This window comes from Eutrema salsugineum, unplaced genomic scaffold, assembly GCF_000478725.1.
Source record: "Eutrema salsugineum unplaced genomic scaffold, Eutsalg1_0 scaffold_6, whole genome shotgun sequence".
In the NCBI taxonomy this organism is placed as follows: domain Eukaryota; kingdom Viridiplantae; phylum Streptophyta; class Magnoliopsida; order Brassicales; family Brassicaceae; genus Eutrema; species Eutrema salsugineum.
In genome coordinates, this window is record NW_006256547.1 from 4,096,808 (window position 1) to 4,118,024 (window position 21,217).

Sequence of the window (21,217 nt, forward strand, 5' to 3'; positions counted from 1 at the left end):
ATATATAGATGGGCAACAAGAAAAGAAAAAAAGAAAGGAATCAGACATTTAAAAACAAACTCAATCAAACACGCATTACATCTGAATAGAAGAAGAGATGCTACAGACAAAGGAACATTTAAAATGAAATAAACTAAAACGAAAGAGAGAGAGAAAAACATTCCTCATGATAGAGACAGAGATGTGATGGAGAGAGAGGTCTGTAATAGATACGAGACCTCAAAATGAAAAATAGATTACGCATAGGACTAAACGATACTCAAAGGGATAGAGATAAATCAATGCCCCATCCTTCAGCGTTCCCTTCTTTTGGCTGATTATCATCATCATCATCATCAATCTCCTCAATTTTGGCCTTCCCAATCTTTGAGATGAAATTCTCCTCGACCAAAACATTCTCTTCCGAAGGATTGGTGGTTAGAGGAGGATGAAAAGGAGGAACGTTCATAGGGATCATCGGGAGATTGCTGATGTTGGAAGGGCTGAGCTCAAATCCCCTTGAAGACGAAGAACCATTGGTGAAAGTGGTCCCGTTGAAGAAGCGAGTAGGAGTGATGCGAGGAACAACGGTCATGTTCATGTCCCCGAGTCCTCTAGGGAAAGATGAGCAAACGCTGCGTTTCATCAAAGGTTCAAGAGTGATCCCAAGATGGTTTTCGTTGGATAAAGCATCTTGTGAATACCCACCTAAGAGCAAGTGAGGCTTGTCCAGGTAAGGGGGCAAAAAGGCGAGTTCGGGGTAGGTTTCTTCCATCTCCTTCCGCTTCTTGTCCCACTGGCGCTCTTGCTTGTGCGCGTTCTGGTGACCACCTAGGGCTTGAGAGGTTGAGAACCCTTTGCTGCAAAACTGACAAGTGTAGATCTTATTGGACTTCGACGGGTACAACGTCATGATCTCTTTTCCTGTTCGGACAGCACCAGATCTGACACTAGGGTTCTCACTCGTCCTTTCAGACATAACCTCCTGCTCAGCAGGAGACCCTAGTCTCAAATTGGTGCTCTCCGTTGCCTTCTCCCTGGACTCTTCTTCCATGGCCAAAATAAGGCCTTGGAGCTTCTCGGTTTGGGTGGTGGAGGAGCTTGAAGAAGACATAACTGGGCTCGCCATGGAACAAATATTTTTTTTTTTTTTCTTTTTCGGATTGAGATGTGATCTTTAACTCTTTGTGCTAGATTCGGAGAAATGAGGACACTATTTATCGAGAAGATAACGTTAGTGTTAGTTAACTATTATGGTATAAAATCTCCAAAAGGGTAAAACTAATTAAAATCACAGCTACTACTATGAAAATCATATCTCAAAAGTTATGATTGTTTCTTTAACTATGTTGAGTTTACTCTTTTTGTCTAACAAAATGATTTTTTTTTGTTAAACTGTACTAATTTTTCTTTTCATGACAAAGTAGCAACTGTAACCAGGCAGGCTAAGACAAAGCTGTCTAAGTATAATGTTTATGCAAAGTTAGTTTTTCCATATATTACGTACATTTCACTTTGTATTTGCAATGACTATACATTTTCTACAAAATTAGTGAAGAATAAGATAATTCTTAAAATATGTTTGGTTTCTAACCATCTTAATTTTACTCTTTTTATTTAATAATTTTCATCTATTTTTATATAATTATGTATGTTATTTCTGTGAGTAAAAATATATTTAACTTTAAATTTTAATTTAAAATAAAATAAGAATTAAGAAGCCAACTAGTCAAAGTAGCATCTGTCACTCTTATGGAAGGATTGTGTTATTCTTCACTAAATTGAAAATATGTAATCATTGCAAATACAAAGAAATTGCAATGTAATATACGGAAAAACTAAACTTGGAAGATGTTTATAAGTTTCATAACAATTGTACTTAGGCAGCTGTCTTACCCTGTTTGACTGTTGCTTATGTGTCCTTAGATTAATTAGTAAAAAATGTGAGTTTCTTCTTTATTTAGTTTTCCGGTCATATTCAACTTTTACTTTCTATGTTCTGATTGGGAGAAATATACTCAAAAATAAATAAAAATTATAACAAAATGATGCATGGACTAGAAAGAATCCAGGAAAAAAAAAGTTTGAATATCTTTAGTGTTATTTATTTCTTAACTAGACTACATAACTATTTTTTAACAAAATAATTATATATACAGTTATGTAGTCCGATTTAAGAAAAAAATAACAGTAAATGTATTCAAACTCTTTATTTCCTGGATATAACTATTGGTAAAAAATATCTAAGATACATTTTATGATTACTGATTTATTACTACATAATGTTGTTTGTTCTTATCCTTTTTTCCACGAAGACAGAACAGCATTATGAAATCATTCCTTTCTGTGGGCAATACCAACATTTTAAGGAGAAAGTTTGCGTCCTGTTTAGGAAGAGATTTTCTAAAACTATCTCACACATCTTAGTACAGCTAAAAGTAAAGCTTACTCTTACGGTATGTCTAAAAGCTGTAAGCCTTGCTCCATATGTCCAATTTTATTTATCTTTTACTATTGTACACTTTTATTCATAAAACTACTATATAGTTATAATACTTTTGACATATTTTTAAAGCCATTCATTATTTATCTTTTATCTTTAGATATCTAGCAATTACATTGATTTTTTTTTTCCTATTTGCCTGACCTTATCTTTTTGTTTACCAAATATATGTACTTTTTGTGCAACTATGATTTCACATTTTTTTACAAAAAAAAAAAAAAAACTATGATTTCACATTTTCAAAATTGGAATGAAAACTCTAAAAGTAACGTGTGTGTGTGTATATTATCATAAAATTCATGTTTTGTATACATGAATGTATATATATATATTATATTACACATATGTATATGTATAAGATATGATTAAATTTTTCTAGAACTTCATGATACCAATAAATCATATTGTTTACCAAATGTTGTTTTTTGCAATATTTCATTATCTAAACTAATTTCTAACTACGAAAATTCATAAAATAGCACAAATCTGGACTTAAAGTTAAAATTTCTATCCTACTATAAGTTTATAAGTTTTCCACTTTTCAGGCCCAATATAACTTATTATTTGTAACTTGCAACAAATTAAACGGTTCAAATGGTAGACTAAAAAACAATAAAACTAAACAATAAACCAAGTCGAATAACATAAGAGATCTCCTAAAAGTATGGATGTCATTGGTTTTACTAACCTGAGTGACCCTATTAAAATTGTAGCATTTGTTTGATCATCGAATCAAAACAGCTCTCGGATCTTCAAACCATGCCTAGTGAATTACAATTAATCGAATCAAGTATGCACAACGACTCCTGATGAAGGATCTTCTATTTTTGGTGATCGCTTGTTGAATCTTCGGTCTTTCCTAACATTCTTTGTCGTTGGTCATCTTGAATTGGGGAGAATATGTTCTTCAAGTTTTTTTTTTGCGTTCTCCTCCCTTTTTCTTTACTTTAAAACTTTCTTATTTATAGGCAAATATCAAATCCTGATTTCTCTAACGATAGCCGTATCATAATCATAATTTCATACTATCAATAAATTTCATTTTTTTCGAGCGTTTTGAAGCCATTTAAAAAAGTAAAAATATATTACTGATATCTAAATTTGCTAAATTCAATCGATTTTCATTTACAATATTCTTCTCAAAAAACGAAAAAAATGAGATATGCCTAATATATAGAGGGTAAAGTGTTTTGACAAAAAAAAATTGAATATAATCCTGTTCAAAATATTTAACTTATAACATTCACTACTTTGTTGTGAACAAAAAACAGTTTTATTTTTTTAAGTTAGTTCGATTACACCTTAAATGAAGATTATCAAATTTTCCCTGTTTAGTAACTCATAAAGAAAAGAAAAAAATCAGAGAGAAAAAACAAAACCACAAACCTATTTGTGTCTCTATCTCTCTCGCTCTTAAGCCGAACGAGTTTCCCGCCAAACCTCATAAAACAGAGCAACCAAAACGATGAACCTCTTTATCTATCGGAAACAAAACTATCATTGCAAATGTTTAAAAAAACTATGCAAAGTTCACACTCCTAAGGAGGCTACGTAAGCTTCAAAACAGGAGTCTATACAAAAACAATAAACAGCTCTTAAAAAAAACAATTCAACAAAAAGAAGCTGCTCAATATATATATATATACATTTTAAAAAAAAACAAAAAAAAAAATTGACAAAAAATGGCATACGGATCCTACAACGATGATTCGAAGAGGAAAAGGAGCTACGTAATCATCTCCATCTCCTCTGCTGTTCTGATTTCTATGATTGTCGCCGTTACCGTCAGCGTCAATAAGAACGATAACGGAGGTAACGAAGAAATCACGACTTCTGTTAAAGCCATCAAGGATGTTTGCGCGCCAACGGATTACAAGAAGACTTGTGAAGATACTCTAAGGAAAGACGCAAAGAACATATCTGATCCTTTGGAGCTCGTGAAGACAGCGTTTAACGCAACGATGAAACAGATAAGTAACGTGGCGAAGAAGTCACAGACGATGATTGACCTACAAAAGGATCCAAGGACAAAGATGGCTTTAGATCAATGCAAGGAGCTAATGGATTACGCAATCGTCGAGCTAACTAAATCGTTTGATGAAATAGGGAGCTTCGAGCTTCACAAGATGGACGAGGCCTTGATCAAGCTAAAGATTTGGCTCAGCGCGACGATAAGCCACGAGCAAACATGTCTTGACGGGTTTCAAGGGACACAAGGGAATAATAACGCAGGTGAGACGATGAAGAAGGCATTGAAAACAGCGGTCCAGTTAACGCATAACGGGCTTGCAATGGTCAGCGAGATGTCGAATTCCTTGGGACAAATGCAGTTTCCTGAGCTGAATAGTCGTCGTTTGCTTTCTCAAGATCAGTTCCCTTCGTGGCTTGATGTGCGTGCGCGTAGCCTCTTGAACGTTCCATCGTCTGAGGCCAAACCAGATATGGTGGTGGCTCAGGACGGAAGCGGTCAGTACAAGACGATCAACGAGGCTTTGCAAAATGTCCCCAAGAAGAGGAACGCAACGTTCGTTGTTCACATCAAGGAAGGAATCTATAAAGAATATGTCCAAGTGAATAGAAGCATGCCGGATCTGGTTTTCATCGGCGATGGCCCTGACAAAACAGTTCTCTCCGGCGATAAAAGTTTCAAGGACGGTATTACAACCTACCGTACCGCCACCGTTGGTAATGATTTTTTAATGATATCGATCTCATATCTATTAGTAATGGACCTAACTTACACCAAAAAACTAGCTAGAGTGAGAGGCTTGCCACGCATTTATATATTGTCCATAAATCTTCTATATCATCAATGTAGGACAAATCATTCTAACAATTTTTTTTTCTTATTAAAAATTTGTATTTTTGAATTGAGTTTTAATGGTTGATTATTGCAGGAATCATTGGAGACCATTTCATTGCCAAGAACATGGGGTTCGAGAACACGGCTGGGGCCATAAAGCATCAAGCAGTTGCGATTAGGGTTTTATCGGATGAGTCTATATTCTACAACTGTAGATTCGATGGTTACCAAGACACTCTCTACGCACATTCTCACCGTCAGTTTTACCGCGACTGTACTATCTCCGGAACCATAGATTTTCTCTTTGGAGACGCAGCCGCGGTATTCCAAAACTGTACCTTATTGGTGAGGAAGCCACTACCAAACCAGGCATGTCCCATTACAGCACACGGACGTAAAGATCCGCGAGAATCCACAGGGTTTGTGCTTCAAGGGTGTAGAATTGCTGGAGAATCTGATTACTTGGCGGTCAAGGAAACTAGCAAAGCTTATCTTGGAAGGCCATGGAAAGAGTATTCAAAAACTATCATCATGAACACTTTTATCCCGGATTTTGTTCCGGCCCAAGGATGGCAGCCATGGCAAGGTAATTTTGGGCTTGACACGCTCTTCTACTCGGAGGTGCGGAACACTGGACCGGGTGCACCAGTCACGAACCGGGTTACTTGGCCAGGAATCAAGAAGTTGAGTGAAGAAGAAGTTCTTGAATTCACTCCATCTCGGTACATCCAAGGTGACGCTTGGATTCCGGGTAAAGGTGTTCCGTACACCCCAGGTCTTTTCACCGGAAACGGTTCAGGAACTGATACGGCTTCCTCCAATTCCACAACTACCGGTCCAAGCGAACCAGGCTCGGCAAATTTGACCGGTACTGTAGATAATACAGAAACTGGTTCCAGCTCTGGTATAACAGGGTTTGGTTTGATAGATTCTCCAGCCGCTGCACCAGGAGCCTCCATTAAACCCAATGGTTTAGGGTCACCTTCAGCTTCTCCATCAACAACTCCATCAGCTTCACCTTCAGCTTCACCATCGGCTTCTCCATCAACAACTCCATCAGCTTCACCATCAGCTTCACCATCAGCTTCACCATCAACTTCACCTTCGACTTCTCCATCGGCTTCATCTTCAGTCTCACCTTCTGCTTCCCCTTCGCTTTCACCTTCGGCTTCTCCGAAAAGTTCTGTTATGAGTGCGTCTAACTAGAGGTCGTGTGTGTATTTGTGCTGTCTACTCAAGAGAAGGATCAATATTTCGACAAACCTTATGGACTTTGTAAATGAAATGAGTATATATGATTAGATTTGTAAATTCAAGTTAAATCTTCCCGGTATATGTTAACTTCTTAGAAGTTAAATTAGTACTTCTTGTTTTTTGGTTAAAGGCGGATACGGTAGCGATTAAACATAAATTGTAAAATCACAAGATACACAAAGATTTGTGTTTTTGTTTTGTTTTTAGGGCTGGGCCAGATAGCTGATTTAGGCCCGAGATGCGTGTTGTTGACTTTACAGATCCAGCTTATAACTTGTGTAACTTGTAAGCGAGGATTCTTAAATTGCATGAAACACCTCAACCTTTGAATCCTTATAACTAAGCACCTTAAAGTCTTTTATTATACTATTAAGCCCTCTAGTTATTTCCGAACCCATATACCTTTCTTACATATTTGAGCCAAAACCCCTTAAGATCTAAATTTTTCTTCTTCTTGATTCTCATCTGACCAATGGCGGCTTCCTCGTCCTCTTCTTCCTCGTCCTCCTCCGACGTTTCCTCTGATTCTGCAGACTCTCATCGCCGCCGCAAGGATCGCCGTCGCCACCGTAGAAGCGACCGTGACAGGGACTCGCTCAAGGTACGGAAGAAGAGCAGGTCCAGCTCGAAACGACGCCGTAGACGCCAGCACCCCTCCGATTCCTCTGATTCTTCTTACTCCGATTCCTCCAGGTCCGTGAATTTCTTCAAGCAATGCTATCACCTATCTCCCGCCGAGAAATACGATTGAAAATCCTAATTTCATGTTTGGTGTTTTGAGTTTTTAATTGCTTTTTCGTTTCTGGATCGGAGCACCTGGTTTCAAGTTTTGATTTTGTTCGTCGATGTTTGGTTTTTTGGTTTGGTTTCATGGAAACTGGTTTGGGAATATAGTCAATAGAACTCTATAGGTTGATTCAAACAGAGACTAGAGAGCATAAAAAGTGTTATTTGCGATTTTGTTGCAGAGGTGAGAGCTCAGATAGTGAGGACGAGAGGTCACGAAGGCACAAGAAGCATGAAAAGCCAAAGAAGGTTGCTTATTTGCTCGATTCTTAATCATTTGATGTTCTCTATTAATGGTTGTCAGCTTTATAAGTAACCTTTCCGTTTGACAGGCCAAGGATAAGGAGCGAAGCAAGAGTCATCGTCATAAACGTCACAAGAACAGAGACAGAAAGGTAGGAGCTTTTTGTCTCATTACAATATTTGCTTAGATAAAACTATTCTTTTGCCTCGGATACAATAAAAGTTTCCATCAAGATGACGAGTTACTTATAATACTTCTTTTGCCTTTCTCTGTGGCCTCTTCGAACTTGGAGCTGGGGTTTGGTGACATGATCAACCGGGGACATTGTTGATTTTTTTTCTTTTTGGTCCTGGCAATGTGAGTCTTGTATAGAAAGGGGAAGGAGAAGGAAGCAGCGGGCCTGTTAAACTATCAAAGGTACTAAAGCGATATTCCCAAAAGATCTAAACTTTACGTTTCCTTGCCTTGAGTTTCACTGTTATTTTTCTTTTCTAATTCAGTTTTTGAGCCGCGACAAAGGCGATGGTGAGCGTAGAAGTGCTGTATCTGGGAAAAAAGTCAGTCGAGACTCTCTCTCTCTTCCTCTCAGTCTCTTAAGTTTTAATCTTACACTGTTTGTTGCTTACGTTCTTCTTCTGTGTTTGGTTACAGATTCTGCTGAAGGTTGACAAGTCCAAAGAGGACAAAGCTGCAGAGAGCAAGAGAAATGAATTGCTCAAGTTCTTGAATGCAAGTTTCGACTAGTTATTTGTTTGCTTTTTTTTGTCTCAATGAAAAAATCTCGCAACGAGAAAATGTAAGACAGTGATTCAGACTCGTTTTGTTTATCCAGAGAACCAATCTGTCATGGAATTGAGTTGATATTAAAGCATGTTGAATTTGTTTCTTTTGCATGTTTGGTCTTAAAACTTTTTTTGCCCACATTGTTCTTATTGGAAACCCGTGAAATTGTTACTGAAATTTATCGGTGCGTATATCAGACCAGTTACAGCTTCCAAGATCCACCATCCAATCTGGAACTTTTGAGCCAACTCCTTCATGAAGTTGTGTTCCATTTGTTGGAGTACATATAACTTGTAATGAGAAACCTTTGTGTATTCTAATTCCATTATGATTATGGAAATTACGTAGCATATCGATTCTGCAATAACATTTTCAGTCTCCAATTCTTCTTAGCCAATTACAGTCTTACGTTCAAATTAGGTTTGCAGCTGTATTAAAAGATTGTAAATTGATCTGTTATGTATTGTAATTTATCCTCACTTGGTCATTCAAGAAGTAGAGATTCTCCTTAATGGAGAATATGTTATTCTTCTGACTTTTAAACAATCTCAAACAGGCTTTTGTGGTACTAGTAAATTAAAAATGTATTAGGCAAAACATTTAAAAGTCGATTAAAACAGAAAAACAGGAAACTTGAAACAATGTCTGAAACAGGCAAAGAGGAAGCATAGTGTTCTCTAGCAAAACTTCGATTCTGAAGCCAATCATAACGAAACAACACAACTTCGGAAACAGCAGATATTTCTTAGACCTTGAATCCACGACTCTTTCGCCTTCCTCTAGCTTTCTCAAACTTCCTTCCCTTAGACCTAACATAGGGCTTAGTGTTACTGTGTGGCACACCAGGAGCAAGACCAAAGTGCTTCACTGCCTCACGCGAGTTCTTAGGTCCTCTAAGTAGAACCTGTCATAACACATTAACATTAGCATGCTTAAACTTCAAAATCCTAACAATCAGATAAAGATGCTTCATTTCATGTTACTCACCGTGTTCTGGCCCAATGGAGCTTTAAGGGCAAGCTGGTCAAAGGTTAAGCATTCTCCACCAGCTTTCTCAATCCTAGCCCTAGCCCTCTCTGTAAACCTCAAGGCAGTAACCTTCATGGCAGGAATCTCGTGAATTCTCAAATCATCGGTTATAGTTCCAACCAACACAGCAATCTTACCCTCCTGCAATTAAACAAAAACTTGTACCATTTCAGTAATCGTAACACCAAACGATCTAGAGAATAAAAAATCTAACCCTGCAAGTAAGATGATAGTGCCTAGGACACTTATTCTCTCATTTACAAACATGATAAGGCAATATCAAAACTCTAACTTTGCAAAACGAAAACAGAATTCGTAGAAATGAGATCATCTACGACAGGGGCGTATCAATCAATACATAGAGGACGAGAGAGAGTTTCCAAGAATCAAACCTTGCCCTTCATGAAAGTGACGAGCCGAGAGAGAGAAAGAGGAGCCTTGTTGACTTTGCTCATGAAAAGCCTCTTCAGTATCACAGCATTGAACTTGCTTCCAGATCTCCTTACCAAAAACCGGTAGAGCTGCCAAAATCATCAAAAACATGACCAAATCTCAATAAACCACTGTACCGAAAGATTCAGCTTACAAGTCATATAGAACCTCTAAAAGTTTTTACCTTGACGAGAAGCTTGAGGTAGACATCGTCGGACTTTGGAGCTGTCCTTTTGGTTTTCTTGCTCTTACCTCCTGCGATAAGATCGATACCCTGAAACAACGAGAAAACCCAAGAATCAACCTCGAAAGCAAGTTTCTCTAAATCAAAACTTCAAAATACAGAGAAACGGAAATCGCATAACAAGCTATCTCGCAAATCCATAAACTAATTAGAAATATGGACGCCGCAACTCGTAATCTACAAAACTAGATTCTAATATCGAAATGCATAAAGCAAATGGAACAATCATCCGCTAAAATCACCAGATCAAGTTCATCGTTAAAAACATAGGAAACTCAGAAACGGAGATCGAGCGAAGGAGATGAGGAAGTACCATGGCTTTGTGCTGTCGAGTGACTGCTAGGGAAGCAAGACGAAAATGATATTAGGGTTTATGAATTTATAGGAGCAAGCTCGCTCGCATTTTAGGTCTCAAAACTTCGTCTTTGCTTTAGGCTCTTTGGGCCCAAACTACAAGCCCAATTATTAAACATTCATCGGCCCGAGATATATGACGGAGAACTTTGTTTTCAATAAAGTCAATATAATTTGTCATTTTATGATTATTAAAAACAAATTGGAATGCTAAATGTATCAGCCAACAAGAAAAATAAAATAAAGCAGTCGATTAATTTGTCGACAATATGTATGTATAAACGTTCACGAAATGGCGTAATGAGAAATTAGATATTCATATCCTATATCTCAAAGGAATAGTATGTGTTTGACTAATTTTGAAACTCAAAGTTGTTTATGTATATGAGTTTCTCTATCTCACTTAATTATTCACAAGAGATTGAGGAAATTCAGGTCAATCCATAGCCTTGCCTTGGAAGGTTTCAGCAAACTCTCAATTTTCGCTGGATGTTCATTTGACTCTTTATTTTAAATCAGTTGGATCCCTTTGACATCAATGTAAGCATCATTAGATTAATAAGTTCTAAGAATAAAAATAATATGGATAGAGATTGTGGGTTGGTAAAGGTCTGGATGGTTTGCAAGTCAACTTATTAATTTTTTGTAAAGTTTTAAAAACATTAAACAGATAAATATGATACATTATAATAAAAAGAAACTCAATATTATTCATAAATTAAATAGAGAAATATATATACTCCATTTTTACTTAAAAACTAAAAACAAATCGTCAGGTGTGCAAGCTGCAAGTTGCATGATCAGTTTTTTGGCGGCGATAACGATAATGTCTTTGGCGAGAGGTTCCAATGCGTTCCGTGACAGTTTCTTCCAATCTACCATTAGCCTTAAGATTTTTGATGGACACCGAGCTATTGGTGCCTAATCACGATTGTTACTAGCGTGAATCTCGAGAATTCATTATAGACTGCGACCATGATTACGGTTCCGTCAAACAACATACCATAAGTTGCTGCAATGGATTAGTTCCCGCAAAATCCATTTTCCCCATTAAAATTATAAACTCTATTCACATACTAGAACAATATGTGTCAAGACCGCATATTTTCAGTTCCTAATTACACCCTTTATAGCAAATTCCGAACAATCTAATACGTGTTAAATGAGAGAAGTTTCATGAGTATATGAAGTGTGTATATCCTTGAGAAGATTTTGGGGTGTATATGCATTTCCTATAAATCAAAGATGATTTCTGAAATGCTTTTAAAGTTTTGGATTTCTTTTTCATTTTCCGCGTATTATAATCTTTCTTTCTTGGTTGTTCTTTTCTTATCTCTCTCTCTCTACCATTTGATCTTCTTTCCTCCTCTGAATTTTTTTAAGACAATAGAGATTTTTTCTGGGTTCGTTCTCATTGTTTGACCCTCCTCTTCTTCTCCACGGGAAATTTCAAAGGGACAATTTTTTTTTGATTTTTTTTTCTTTTTCCTTTTGGTGACTTCTCCGATCGGGTCTTTATTCGTTTTCATCGCCTGTTTTGGCGCAAACCCTTGTATCAATTCTGGATTCAGGTGACAAAATTGGGATCTGAAGAGAGAAGACGATGATGACGAGCATGGAAGGAATGGTGGATAAAGGAGTGCTGGATGATATTATAAGGAGATTGTTGGAAGGTAAAGGAGGGAAACAGGTTCAGCTTTCCGAGAGCGAGATTCGTCAACTCTGCTTTAACGCTCGTCAAATCTTCCTCTCTCAACCCAATCTCGTCGAGCTCCATGCCCCAATTCGTATCTGCGGTAATCTCTCTCTCACTCCCCATGATTTGAGATTGGTTGATTGACGATGAAATTGCCTAATTTGGGTGTGAAATTGCCTAATTTGGGTGTGAAATTGCGAATTTAGGGTTTCTCTGTGAATTTGAGCATCTGGGTATTGCAATTTCTAGTGTGTAGCTCTTGTCTTGACGTTTTCTTCGATTTTGGGGGATCTCAGGTGATATCCATGGCCAATATCAAGATCTTTTGAGGTTATTCGAATACGGAGGCTATCCTCCGTCAGCAAACTTTCTCTTCCTCGGCGATTACGTTGATAGAGGCAAGCAAAGTCTCGAGACCATATGTTTGCTTCTTGCTTACAAGATTCGTTACCCATCGAAGATTTACCTCTTGAGAGGTAACCACGAGGACGCTAAGATCAACAGGATTTACGGATTCTACGACGAGTGCAAACGGAGATTCAATGTACGCCTTTGGAAGGTATTTACTGATTGCTTCAACTGTTTGCCCGTAGCTGCACTCATTGACGACAAGATCTTATGCATGCACGGTGGGTTATCACCAGAATTGGACAACTTAAACCAGATTCGAGAGATTCAGAGGCCTACAGAGATTCCAGACAGCGGTCTTCTTTGTGATTTACTTTGGTCGGATCCTGATCAGAAGATTGAAGGGTGGGCTGATAGTGATCGAGGTATCTCTTGCACTTTTGGAGCCGATAAAGTCGCTGAGTTCTTGGATAAGAATGATCTTGACCTCATTTGCCGAGGCCATCAGGTAAAAACGTGAAACAAACGAACCTCCACGAGATCAATCTGTGAAAGTTGTTCTTGATTCAGATATGAACAATTGAAAGTTCCTCACCATATTTGACATGTTTTATGTTGCAGGTAGTGGAAGATGGGTACGAGTTTTTCGCAAAACGGAGATTAGTGACGATATTCTCAGCTCCAAACTATGGTGGGGAGTTTGACAATGCTGGTGCATTATTGAGCGTGGACGAGTCTCTTGTTTGCTCTTTCGAGATTATGAAACCTGCCCCAGCTTCTAGCAGCAGTCAGCCTCTCAAGAAGGTTCGTTTCTACCAAGAAAATATATAGATTCAGGGCTATCTTGTAACACGATTCTTCACCTAGAACAAACTGAATGAAAAACCTTATTTGACTCTTAACAACTATTGTTGTTCATATGTTTCTCTTTGTCAGGTACCGAAAATGGGGAAGTCTTGAAACTCGAGTCTTCTCTCTCAAGAATACGGTTCCACATCTCAAGCTAGTCTCAAGATTTAGACTTTCATTATAACTGTGTCTGTGTCATCAGTTATGGGTTGAAATGCAATGTAAGAACCCAAAGGGTCCTTGGTCATAAAAAAAAACTTCTGTAAAAAAAAAGTTGAGAAATCAAAAACACGTTTCGTTTTATGTGTATAGATGCAGAATGATCTTTCTTCTGAATCTGGAGATTTTGATCTCCTTTTCTTTCTTCTTTTGACCCTTTTAGTTTAAAGTTAGAATTTTTTCGTTGATATGTTTTATTGCTTATTTTTATTTTCTTGTTCTACAAACCTTTTTGCATATGAGCATATCATCAAGGCATCACATTTTCTTTGATTTTTGTTGGCTCCAATGTCCACTATGCATAGACAAACAATAAAACACAGAAAAACCAGAACAATATAGCTCATCGGATTGTGAGTGGGTTTCTGTTAAGTTTTATTGACAAAAGCAACGAATAATAATCACTTTTCCTGTAAATTATTCTTCTACTATAGAAGCATATGATTCATGAATCATCCTTCTTCCTTTGTTTTACTCATGAATAATCCTACTTGCAAGTAATTTAATCCTCCTTACGTTTATGAGTTGCCCTCGTCCCTGCAACAATTACCAAAAAAATTAGAAAAGAAAGAACTCAAGAAGCCATGACGCCACCCAAGATCCGGATTTAGTCATCTCCCGTGACTGCAAACGCAATGGCAAACATAACAACAAACGCAAAGGCAAACGCGATCGCCATCGCATCCCTAATTTCTCAGGACAGGAACATCTCTCTATGTGATAAACGGGCCAGGATTGTGAGTTCCATGGGACTTATAACTTGGCTCGCAAGCGAACACATGTAATATGCTGACCAATTTTTTTTTTTCAAAAGAGAGAAAAGGAAAATTGTGGCCGATCTCGAACGTAATAGAGAAAAGGAAAATTATCACCTCCTCAACAATGACAACAAAGAAAAATGTTAATCCTTAAACCCAATTCTATCTAAAATTTGGAAAATAGAAAAAGGAAAACTCTGCTCTATATAGCCAATTAGGGTTGTGGTCTATTAACAGTTATCACCATTAGTCTCTCACTTTTCCTCTCTCCCTCTCTGACATTCGGTCTCTAGTTCTTCAGTATTTGGTCTCTGTGTTGTTTTTCTCAAAAAACCAATGACTTTTCCAGATGATTTTCCACCACAAAGTACAAAAGATGTGAAGAGAAGAAGCAGGAAAAGAAGAATGGTAAAAAGGAAAGAACTTGAAGAACTGATTAGCCTCGCTACCAGAGCCGCTCATGTTGCAAGAGATAAAGGATTTCACACCGTCTCTCCTGAAGCCATACGATGCGTTGAAATTCTCAGACTTATGCGAAGCTTGCCTCTAACCCCTCGACTTATTACCAAAACTGACGCCTTTCGCTCTGTTCAATTCCTAGCCAAGAATGGTAACCCTATAATCCGCTCTGTGTCAAGATCCGTCGTCCTTCACTGGAAGGACATTCTTGCAAACAAAGTCAAGTAACCTTACGAGATTCTTAAAGGGTTGTGCTTGGAAAACGAGGACGAGGAATATTTCAACATCGATGGGAGAGTATAAAGTTAGTGTTTATTTCCAAAAAGGTCTAACAAAATTGTAACAATTTCTTATGAATCGCAGAGTCATATGTATTCTTCTTTTCTTTTTGTTGCCTAGTTCAAAGTTTATCATGGTTGCACATGAACCAAATTCATCTTACTAAAAGAGAGTAGCATGATTGAAGGCAGAATTGTATAATTGTACATCAAACTGACAATGATGGGATAAAAAGCGATGATTATTTAATATGGGGTCAAAAACATAAATAAGTAAAATTGTCCTTTGTTTCTCTCTGGTGCCTCAGCTTGTTTTTTTTCTTATGTATTTTGTTTTCGCTCTAACGTTTTCTGTATAAATAGACAAACATTATATCACAGTAATTCACGCATTTGTCAAAATCTCACTTGAGACAAGCCCTTTACGTAGTAAAGATTCGACTTTGATAACAGTCAATTCATGGCTTTTGCAACTACTGTTGTAAAATATCCTTCCATAAGCTTACTCAGCCTGTTCACTGGTGAAAAAGAAATCAACTTTGAACTATTCTTCTATTTATAGCTGCACTGTATGAATTCCCGTTCACGTTCCCTCCCAATCGTCTAGCGGCCTTATGAATCGCAGCTAGCCGCTGCTTCTGATTACGGTTATGCCATTGCCTGTACCACCTAAAGCAAGTGTTAGTACGCTGAGGTGTTCCTTAGAGGCTTACTTAGAGAGAAGAAAGGAAAAGCCAAACCTGATCAAGAACATTCCTGCTACAAGAAACGAAACTCCCAAAGAAATCTTCTGAATCGTTGTCATTACGCGAACCCATTGCAAAAGATCTTTAAAACATGATAAAGTCTCAGTCTTTGAAGCGGTCTTCTTTCGAGTCTCTCTCGACCATGATTCCACCACTGATTCTAGACTTGCTTTGCTTCCGTAACACGGTTCTTCTCTGGAATCATCATTTGTTTGAACGGAAAAACCAGCTGCTTCGCAGAATGCTGTGCCATTGGACTCCCAATTTGAAGCCTTTACGCAGATGATGTCGTCGTTGACTCCACAGGGGCCAATCATCTAAACACATAAAAAAACCATTAGATTCCAAATTCCTATGTCCTTGCATTTGTCTATCACAATCATCTAAACACCGATAAATTGTTCTTACCTGTGTAAGTGCATTACTAGCGAAGTATGCGTCTTTGCAAGCTTCAAAGACTTTGTTACAAAACGACGCACAAATTCGAGGAGGCCCTGGTTGAATTCCAACATTTGGATTACATATCGAACACTCCAGTAACTCGAACAAATGCAGGCAATCTTGACTAGCTTCTCCGTAAGTGGCCAAGTTTCTGACAGCTACGAAAGCAGAGTTTGTCTGAGCAGAAGAGCAACAAGTCCTTTTACGGAACACCCGGCACAGAGTTAGATCCTTGGATCCTCTGCCAACAGATTTTGGAGGCTTTCCTTCTGATTCATATGGCTGAAACCGCCCTCCTTTAGAAACGCATACTCCTTTCGAATCCGGTTTAACTGCACCTGAGAACATTGTTCTACAACCATTCTTAAGCAAATACAACCCCCAAAACCAAGCATTTCACTCAAATTGAACAAATTTTGTATTGCAACGAGTTCCATGAGTAGCCCAATCTCAAAATGGAGCTAGCAGAACACTGAGCCCACATGAACAACAACAAGCTGAGAAGGAACAAACGCAAAACTCAATTTTTAATCAACTTGGTTTGCTTGCATCGGACTAGTCAAGATGATCCAAACGAAAAAAGCAAAAAAGATTGAGACTTTGAGATATGAAATTCAATAGCCACTTTCTGAAATCTAACCAGCAGATCAAATGGAAATGTTAACAAGAAGAACCCTAAGATTTGATACTAACCGGACGAGAAGGAGATCAGGAGATGAAGAAACAGGATCGGACTCTGAATTAGGAACAACCTCTTCGTTAAACATCTTCCCATCTTTCTCAACTGAATCTAAGCTCGAAGCAACAGAGAAAGATGAATACGAGAGTAGTCGTGACTAAAAGTTCAACAAGTCTCTCCTGCGAGGAAGAAAAATACGGGCCGACCCGAATACCCGATTCTATACACTCCCGTCTAATTTGGTTTTAGAATAGAATCTCCCTTTTTATTGATTTAGCCTTTCTATCTCTCTGTCGCGGAATTTTGTTGTCGTAACTCTGGGAAATATTCAACCCCTTATATTATAGTATTATAGTAATACTCTAGTGGAAATTTTAAGAAATGAAATTGATGTAATCTACTTTTATTGCAATAGTCAAAGCTTATAACATTCGTTCTCTTTTGAACATTTTTTTTTGAAACATGGATTAAGCAAGGCTTTCATTGTGGCACCAATCCGTCTGATAAGCCAAAAAAAGGGACAATATTCCGAGTTATAACAACATGAAATTGATTTGGCTTCATTGATATTATTGAATGATCCTCAAAGCAGCTTGACGCCAGCTTCTCTGACAGAATCAACCACGGCCTTGACTTTACCATGATACCTCTGCTCTTTCTTCATGTGAATGGTAACAGCTGGAATATCTTTCATCAAGAGTCTTTCCCCGAGGATTTTACCTATCTTTGCAGCAGCAGCCACGTCTCGTGTGACACCCATTGTCTCCCTGAGTGCTTTCTCCTGTGAGCTCGCTGAGCAAGCCACCGTGGCCGTTGGTGAGTGGATGACTTGGGCGTGAACAAACTTGTTCGTGAAGTGCATTTTCAAGACGTAAGGTTTGAGGTAGTCAAAGAGACGTGGAGGTCTCACTGCCGGTGGAATCACCATCCTTCTCTCTCTATCTCTCTCTCTGAAAGTCTGCAAGTTTTAACAAAGTGTAAACCCTTTAAAGAGAGAGAATCTAATAAACATTTACAGGCATGTGAAAGAACTAAGAAGAAAACTCTAATTTAGCTAATGAACAACGGTCCATGAAATTAAACCTGGAAGTCGTAGATGATGCAATCATGCAAGCAAAGAGTATCACGAAATTGCATTATAGTGAAGTGGAATGCAGCAAAATTAACATAAGCAGAGGCATGTTAATATCACACTATATCTAGAAATTAACCATCCCATGTTTAAGCTAAATCTTCACGTATATATCGTATCAGACAAAAGACTATGTGTGATGTGACACCTCCTGGTTATATAAATCCCCATTGCTTCTTATACCAAAACCAAACCTAGACAAAAATTCAAGTTCCTACGTCTTTGCTCTCCAACGATAACCAAACGAACAACATTTTACTTCTTCAAGACATTTCATCAAACAGTTGGTGTGTATCAGTTTGTGACTAAACCATAATCATAAACAATAGTCCAAACACACATGTTTACGGAGTTACCCAAACCTGAAAAGTTGCCATTCCTTTTAACTGGATCAATCAGTACAACATTGCCCATGTAACAACCATAACAGAGAAAATTGAACAATCAAAACCAATCACATATTTAGTGCCTCCCCAAACTGCATTCTTGAATTACTTGACATTTATGATGAGATCGATAGCAAATAAACAACGTTCCAAAACGAAAATATAACAAAGATGAATTCATTTCCTTTACTACTCATCCATCAAAGTTAAATGGAGGAACCAGTTTTCATTTGAAATTCTAATTCAAAGACGGGATCGAAATGTGGCCCAAAAGTAAGTCTACACGGAGCTTCAAATGGAGAATTTTCACCAGATGCCCAGCAAAAAATATTGAATTTTGATCAAAACGAAACTTAAATCCAGTAAGAAATTGGTTCCAGATTCTCAAGGTGAAAGCTCGATAATCCTAGAAAACTAATCAACCGTAAGAACTGCCAAGAAGACTGGCAATGTTCCAGCTATTCAACCAATGTTTCGCGTACCTCGACGGAGTCCGGCGAAGTAGAGATTGAACAAAACGACGACGAGGATGACGGAAACAGGTGAAAAAAACCCTAGACGAGAAATTGGGTTTTGATCAACAAAATGAAAAGTGAGCCCATTTTTGGCCCACTTCATAATTTTTTTTTTTTTTTTATAAAAGTATATAACAATTCGGTTCGTTACATGTGCAGTGTGACATTCCGATTTTTTAAATATATAATATATGTCGTTTTAAACACAGGAAAACAAAATTGTACCCTCCAGTGTTTTTTTCCCGTCTCCACAAGTACATGACAATATTAACTTACGCAATCTACGTACATATGAAGTATTTACGAAAAAAAAAATATATATATATATAAATATATGCGAATTTTCGTTTATTTTCACTTTATTTTTGTAATTATTAAACTGTTACTGAGAAAAGAGACAGAAGTAAGAAAAAAATGAGACAGAAGTGAGAGTTAATGGCAGTGAGTGAAAGAGAGAAAGTCCCCCGCTTTCTTAGGCAACTTTGCCTCAACCACCTTTCTTCTTTTTACCCTACACACATGCATACATTTTTTATAACAATGACGTAAGCAAATCATTTTTAAATCCCTTTTTTTATCAGTACATTCTGTTAACATTTTCTCCACAAATATAAATCAAGGTTACTGAATGTATATTTAAGGGAGAGAATAAAACAGATTTTGTCTGTCAGAGTTAACAACAGTCTTGAAACTTTAATATTCCGATATCCATTATCCATAATATAAAGTAAAATAGTTCCCCTTCTAACAGATAGTTCTATACTTCTATTAAAACCTCATCAGTTATTCGGGTTCGGGAGAGAGATAAACAAAAGAGGCTGTTTTTCACAGTTTCAATCCTCTCCACGGAAATTCATTTGGGGTCAAGAATCTATATATCTCTAACTTTTACCAAGTCTAGTGTTATCTAATAAAAAAAAGTCTTGTTGAATGACTTATATTTTAGAAACAACTTAATATGGTCATATGAGTATATTGTTGCATTCGATAACACATGATTAAAATGCCCATACCACACCAAAAAAAAAAAAAACTACAACTATCAATGTATAATTCAAATAGTTCTTTTATATCCACGATACATATGCATAAAGTAGTCCAATAGATATGAACTCGGAACGTGTATGTGTACATTCTCTTCTCACCGTGGACAGCTGCCTATTGGGGGAGGGGGAGACACACGTGTTGGAGGAGTAGAACACGTGCGAAAATATGATCAACATGTACCGATAGATCTCATTTGTGCTCGCACGTGCCCTGCTTCTCCAGCAAGTGTTACTCACCCATTACATTTCTCTCACATTAACTCCATAGATCCTCCATGGCCACGTATATTTATATATAGAGGGAGAGAGAGAGATCTGTGTGTGTAGAGGAAGAGGCTTAGAATAAAATATACAACTTAGAATGAGGAGGAGGCAAGAACTCCTGCTTGCTCATTTACGTACATATATAGTGGGCTTCAAGTGTTTGATAAAATGAGGCAAAATTCATATTAAAATAAATCCCCAAAACTAAGAAAATAAATGGGAGCAGAATTAAAGTGATTGAGTCTTGAAGTGGGATTTCTTTAAATGTGGATAAGAAGTAAAATGGCAATCATATCACAAAGTCTTTCCATTACTTTAAATGATCTTTTATTTTATCTCAGAGATGTATATACAACACGCATGCGTACATAGATACGTAAAACGAGACCTCACAGATACGTGAGATTTAGTTGGAAAATTCCCAACCCCTCACGACGTAATTTGAGTATAGAATAGTAAAATAGACCAACTTATTTTCGCTGGTAGAGATAATTAAAAAAATTGATTATATATTAACAGAATCGACCTTTGACCATGGGATGGCAGGAGGATATCAGATAATTGATTTTCAATGGACAAAAATTACAATTGGGTAGCTTGTAAGAATAGCGATAATATTTTGAGCATTATTAATAATGAAGTAGTTTAGTACGCAATGTATGTAATAGAGACAGACAGTAAAGATAGGTGACGAGCCTGGGTCAGTTTATGTCTACTTCCTGCCGCCGAATCCAAGTTCAAGCTTCACTGTTTTATCCCAATTTCTTACTTCATTGTGACGTCACACACTCACACATGTATATATACATCTCCTCGAAGAAAAATAACATATATGTATCAACCAAGCTGCTACGTACTAAACCAGGAGTTCAAAATAATAAGGGCGTTTCGTGTTTGGATATTTCATGCAGTTTTGCCAGCATTCATGATTAATGGATATTCAAAATATGTATTTGGTCCAGTACAATATATATCTACGCTCTAATTTCT

At 37.4% G+C, this 21,217-nt stretch overlaps 7 protein-coding genes across 10 annotated transcripts; 3 read left to right on the forward strand and 4 right to left on the reverse strand.

The window, feature by feature from the left end:
* Positions 1 to 259: 259 nt before the first annotated feature.
* On the reverse strand, positions 260 to 1,093 carry LOC18012975. The gene has a single exon (XM_006394871.2). The coding sequence runs from the start codon at positions 1,091 to 1,093 to the stop codon at positions 260 to 262; it is 834 nt and encodes a 277-aa protein (XP_006394933.2).
* Positions 1,094 to 4,164: 3,071 nt separating this feature from the next.
* On the forward strand, positions 4,165 to 6,491 carry LOC18012686 (putative pectinesterase/pectinesterase inhibitor 28). The gene is made up of 2 exons (XM_006394872.1): positions 4,165 to 5,167; positions 5,380 to 6,491. Exons 1-2 carry the CDS (start codon positions 4,165 to 4,167, stop codon positions 6,489 to 6,491), a joined length of 2,115 nt encoding a protein of 704 aa, XP_006394934.1.
* Positions 6,492 to 6,966: 475 nt separating this feature from the next.
* LOC112083412 (protein FAM133B) lies at positions 6,967 to 8,455 on the forward strand. Its single transcript, XM_024151366.1, has 6 exons — positions 6,967 to 7,232; positions 7,508 to 7,574; positions 7,658 to 7,720; positions 7,942 to 7,986; positions 8,070 to 8,126; positions 8,221 to 8,455. Exons 1-6 carry the CDS (start codon positions 7,012 to 7,014, stop codon positions 8,311 to 8,313), a joined length of 546 nt encoding a protein of 181 aa, XP_024007134.1. The 5' UTR covers positions 6,967 to 7,011; the 3' UTR covers positions 8,314 to 8,455.
* Positions 8,456 to 8,906: 451 nt separating this feature from the next.
* LOC18012687 (60S ribosomal protein L18-3) lies at positions 8,907 to 10,458 on the reverse strand. The gene is made up of 5 exons (XM_024151818.1): positions 10,371 to 10,458; positions 9,998 to 10,087; positions 9,774 to 9,902; positions 9,340 to 9,522; positions 8,907 to 9,256 (listed from the first exon to the last, which is right to left on the reverse strand). The coding sequence occupies exons 1-5, from the start codon at positions 10,371 to 10,373 to the stop codon at positions 9,098 to 9,100; spliced, it is 564 nt and encodes a 187-aa protein (XP_024007586.1). The 5' UTR covers positions 10,374 to 10,458; the 3' UTR covers positions 8,907 to 9,097.
* Positions 10,459 to 11,740: 1,282 nt separating this feature from the next.
* LOC18012935 (serine/threonine-protein phosphatase PP1) lies at positions 11,741 to 13,669 on the forward strand. The gene is made up of 4 exons (XM_006394874.2): positions 11,741 to 12,207; positions 12,404 to 12,963; positions 13,077 to 13,259; positions 13,392 to 13,669. The coding sequence occupies exons 1-4, from the start codon at positions 12,015 to 12,017 to the stop codon at positions 13,413 to 13,415; spliced, it is 960 nt and encodes a 319-aa protein (XP_006394936.1). The 5' UTR covers positions 11,741 to 12,014; the 3' UTR covers positions 13,416 to 13,669.
* A 1,624-nt stretch (positions 13,670 to 15,293) lies between these two features.
* Positions 15,294 to 17,192, reverse strand: LOC18011706. Of its 4 annotated transcripts, none has more exons than XM_024151336.1 (4): positions 16,899 to 17,192; positions 16,173 to 16,543; positions 15,759 to 16,081; positions 15,294 to 15,678 (listed from the first exon to the last, which is right to left on the reverse strand). In XM_024151336.1, exons 1-4 carry the CDS (start codon positions 16,978 to 16,980, stop codon positions 15,552 to 15,554), a joined length of 903 nt encoding a protein of 300 aa, XP_024007104.1. In that variant the 5' UTR covers positions 16,981 to 17,192; the 3' UTR covers positions 15,294 to 15,551. The 4 variants fall into 4 exon arrangements, with proteins under 4 accessions (XP_024007104.1, XP_024007103.1, XP_006394938.1 ...); XM_024151335.1 differs by having other exon boundaries at positions 16,173 to 16,557; positions 16,899 to 17,112; XM_006394876.2 differs by having other exon boundaries at positions 15,446 to 15,687.
* Positions 17,193 to 17,274: 82 nt separating this feature from the next.
* Positions 17,275 to 17,838, reverse strand: LOC18011707 (50S ribosomal protein L18). Its single transcript, XM_024151622.1, has one exon. The coding sequence runs from the start codon at positions 17,810 to 17,812 to the stop codon at positions 17,468 to 17,470; it is 345 nt and encodes a 114-aa protein (XP_024007390.1). The 5' UTR covers positions 17,813 to 17,838; the 3' UTR covers positions 17,275 to 17,467.
* Positions 17,839 to 21,217: the final 3,379 nt, after the last annotated feature.

Coding starts and splice junctions, on each gene's coding strand:
- LOC18012975 (XM_006394871.2), bottom strand. CDS start 1,093: ATGTCTTCTTCAAGCTCCTCCACCACCCAAACCGAGAAGCTCCAAGGC.
- LOC18012686 (XM_006394872.1), top strand. CDS start 4,165: ATGGCATACGGATCCTACAACGATGATTCGAAGAGGAAAAGGAGCTAC. Junction 5,168..5,379: donor CTACCGTACCGCCACCGTTG/GTAATGATTTTT, acceptor TGATTATTGCAG/GAATCATTGGAGACCATTTC.
- LOC112083412 (XM_024151366.1), top strand. CDS start 7,012: ATGGCGGCTTCCTCGTCCTCTTCTTCCTCGTCCTCCTCCGACGTTTCC. Junction 7,575..7,657: donor AGCATGAAAAGCCAAAGAAG/GTTGCTTATTTG, acceptor TCCGTTTGACAG/GCCAAGGATAAGGAGCGAAG. Junction 7,721..7,941: donor ACAAGAACAGAGACAGAAAG/GTAGGAGCTTTT, acceptor AGTCTTGTATAG/AAAGGGGAAGGAGAAGGAAG.
- LOC18012687 (XM_024151818.1), bottom strand. Junction 9,903..9,997: donor ACCTCAAGCTTCTCGTCAAG/GTAAAAACTTTT, acceptor TGATTTTGGCAG/CTCTACCGGTTTTTGGTAAG. Junction 9,257..9,339: donor CTCCATTGGGCCAGAACACG/GTGAGTAACATG, acceptor GTGTTATGACAG/GTTCTACTTAGAGGACCTAA.
- LOC18012935 (XM_006394874.2), top strand. CDS start 12,015: ATGATGACGAGCATGGAAGGAATGGTGGATAAAGGAGTGCTGGATGAT. Junction 12,208..12,403: donor TGCCCCAATTCGTATCTGCG/GTAATCTCTCTC, acceptor GGGGGATCTCAG/GTGATATCCATGGCCAATAT. Junction 12,964..13,076: donor TCATTTGCCGAGGCCATCAG/GTAAAAACGTGA, acceptor TTTATGTTGCAG/GTAGTGGAAGATGGGTACGA.
- LOC18011706 (XM_024151334.1), bottom strand. CDS start 16,972: ATGTTTAACGAAGAGGTTGTTCCTAATTCAGAGTCCGATCCTGTTTCT. Junction 16,558..16,898: donor CCTGATCTCCTTCTCGTCCG/GTTAGTATCAAA, acceptor GAATGGTTGTAG/AACAATGTTCTCAGGTGCAG. Junction 16,082..16,172: donor CTAGTAATGCACTTACACAG/GTAAGAACAATT, acceptor TTATGTGTTTAG/ATGATTGGCCCCTGTGGAGT.
- LOC18011707 (XM_024151622.1), bottom strand. CDS start 17,812: ATGGTGATTCCACCGGCAGTGAGACCTCCACGTCTCTTTGACTACCTC.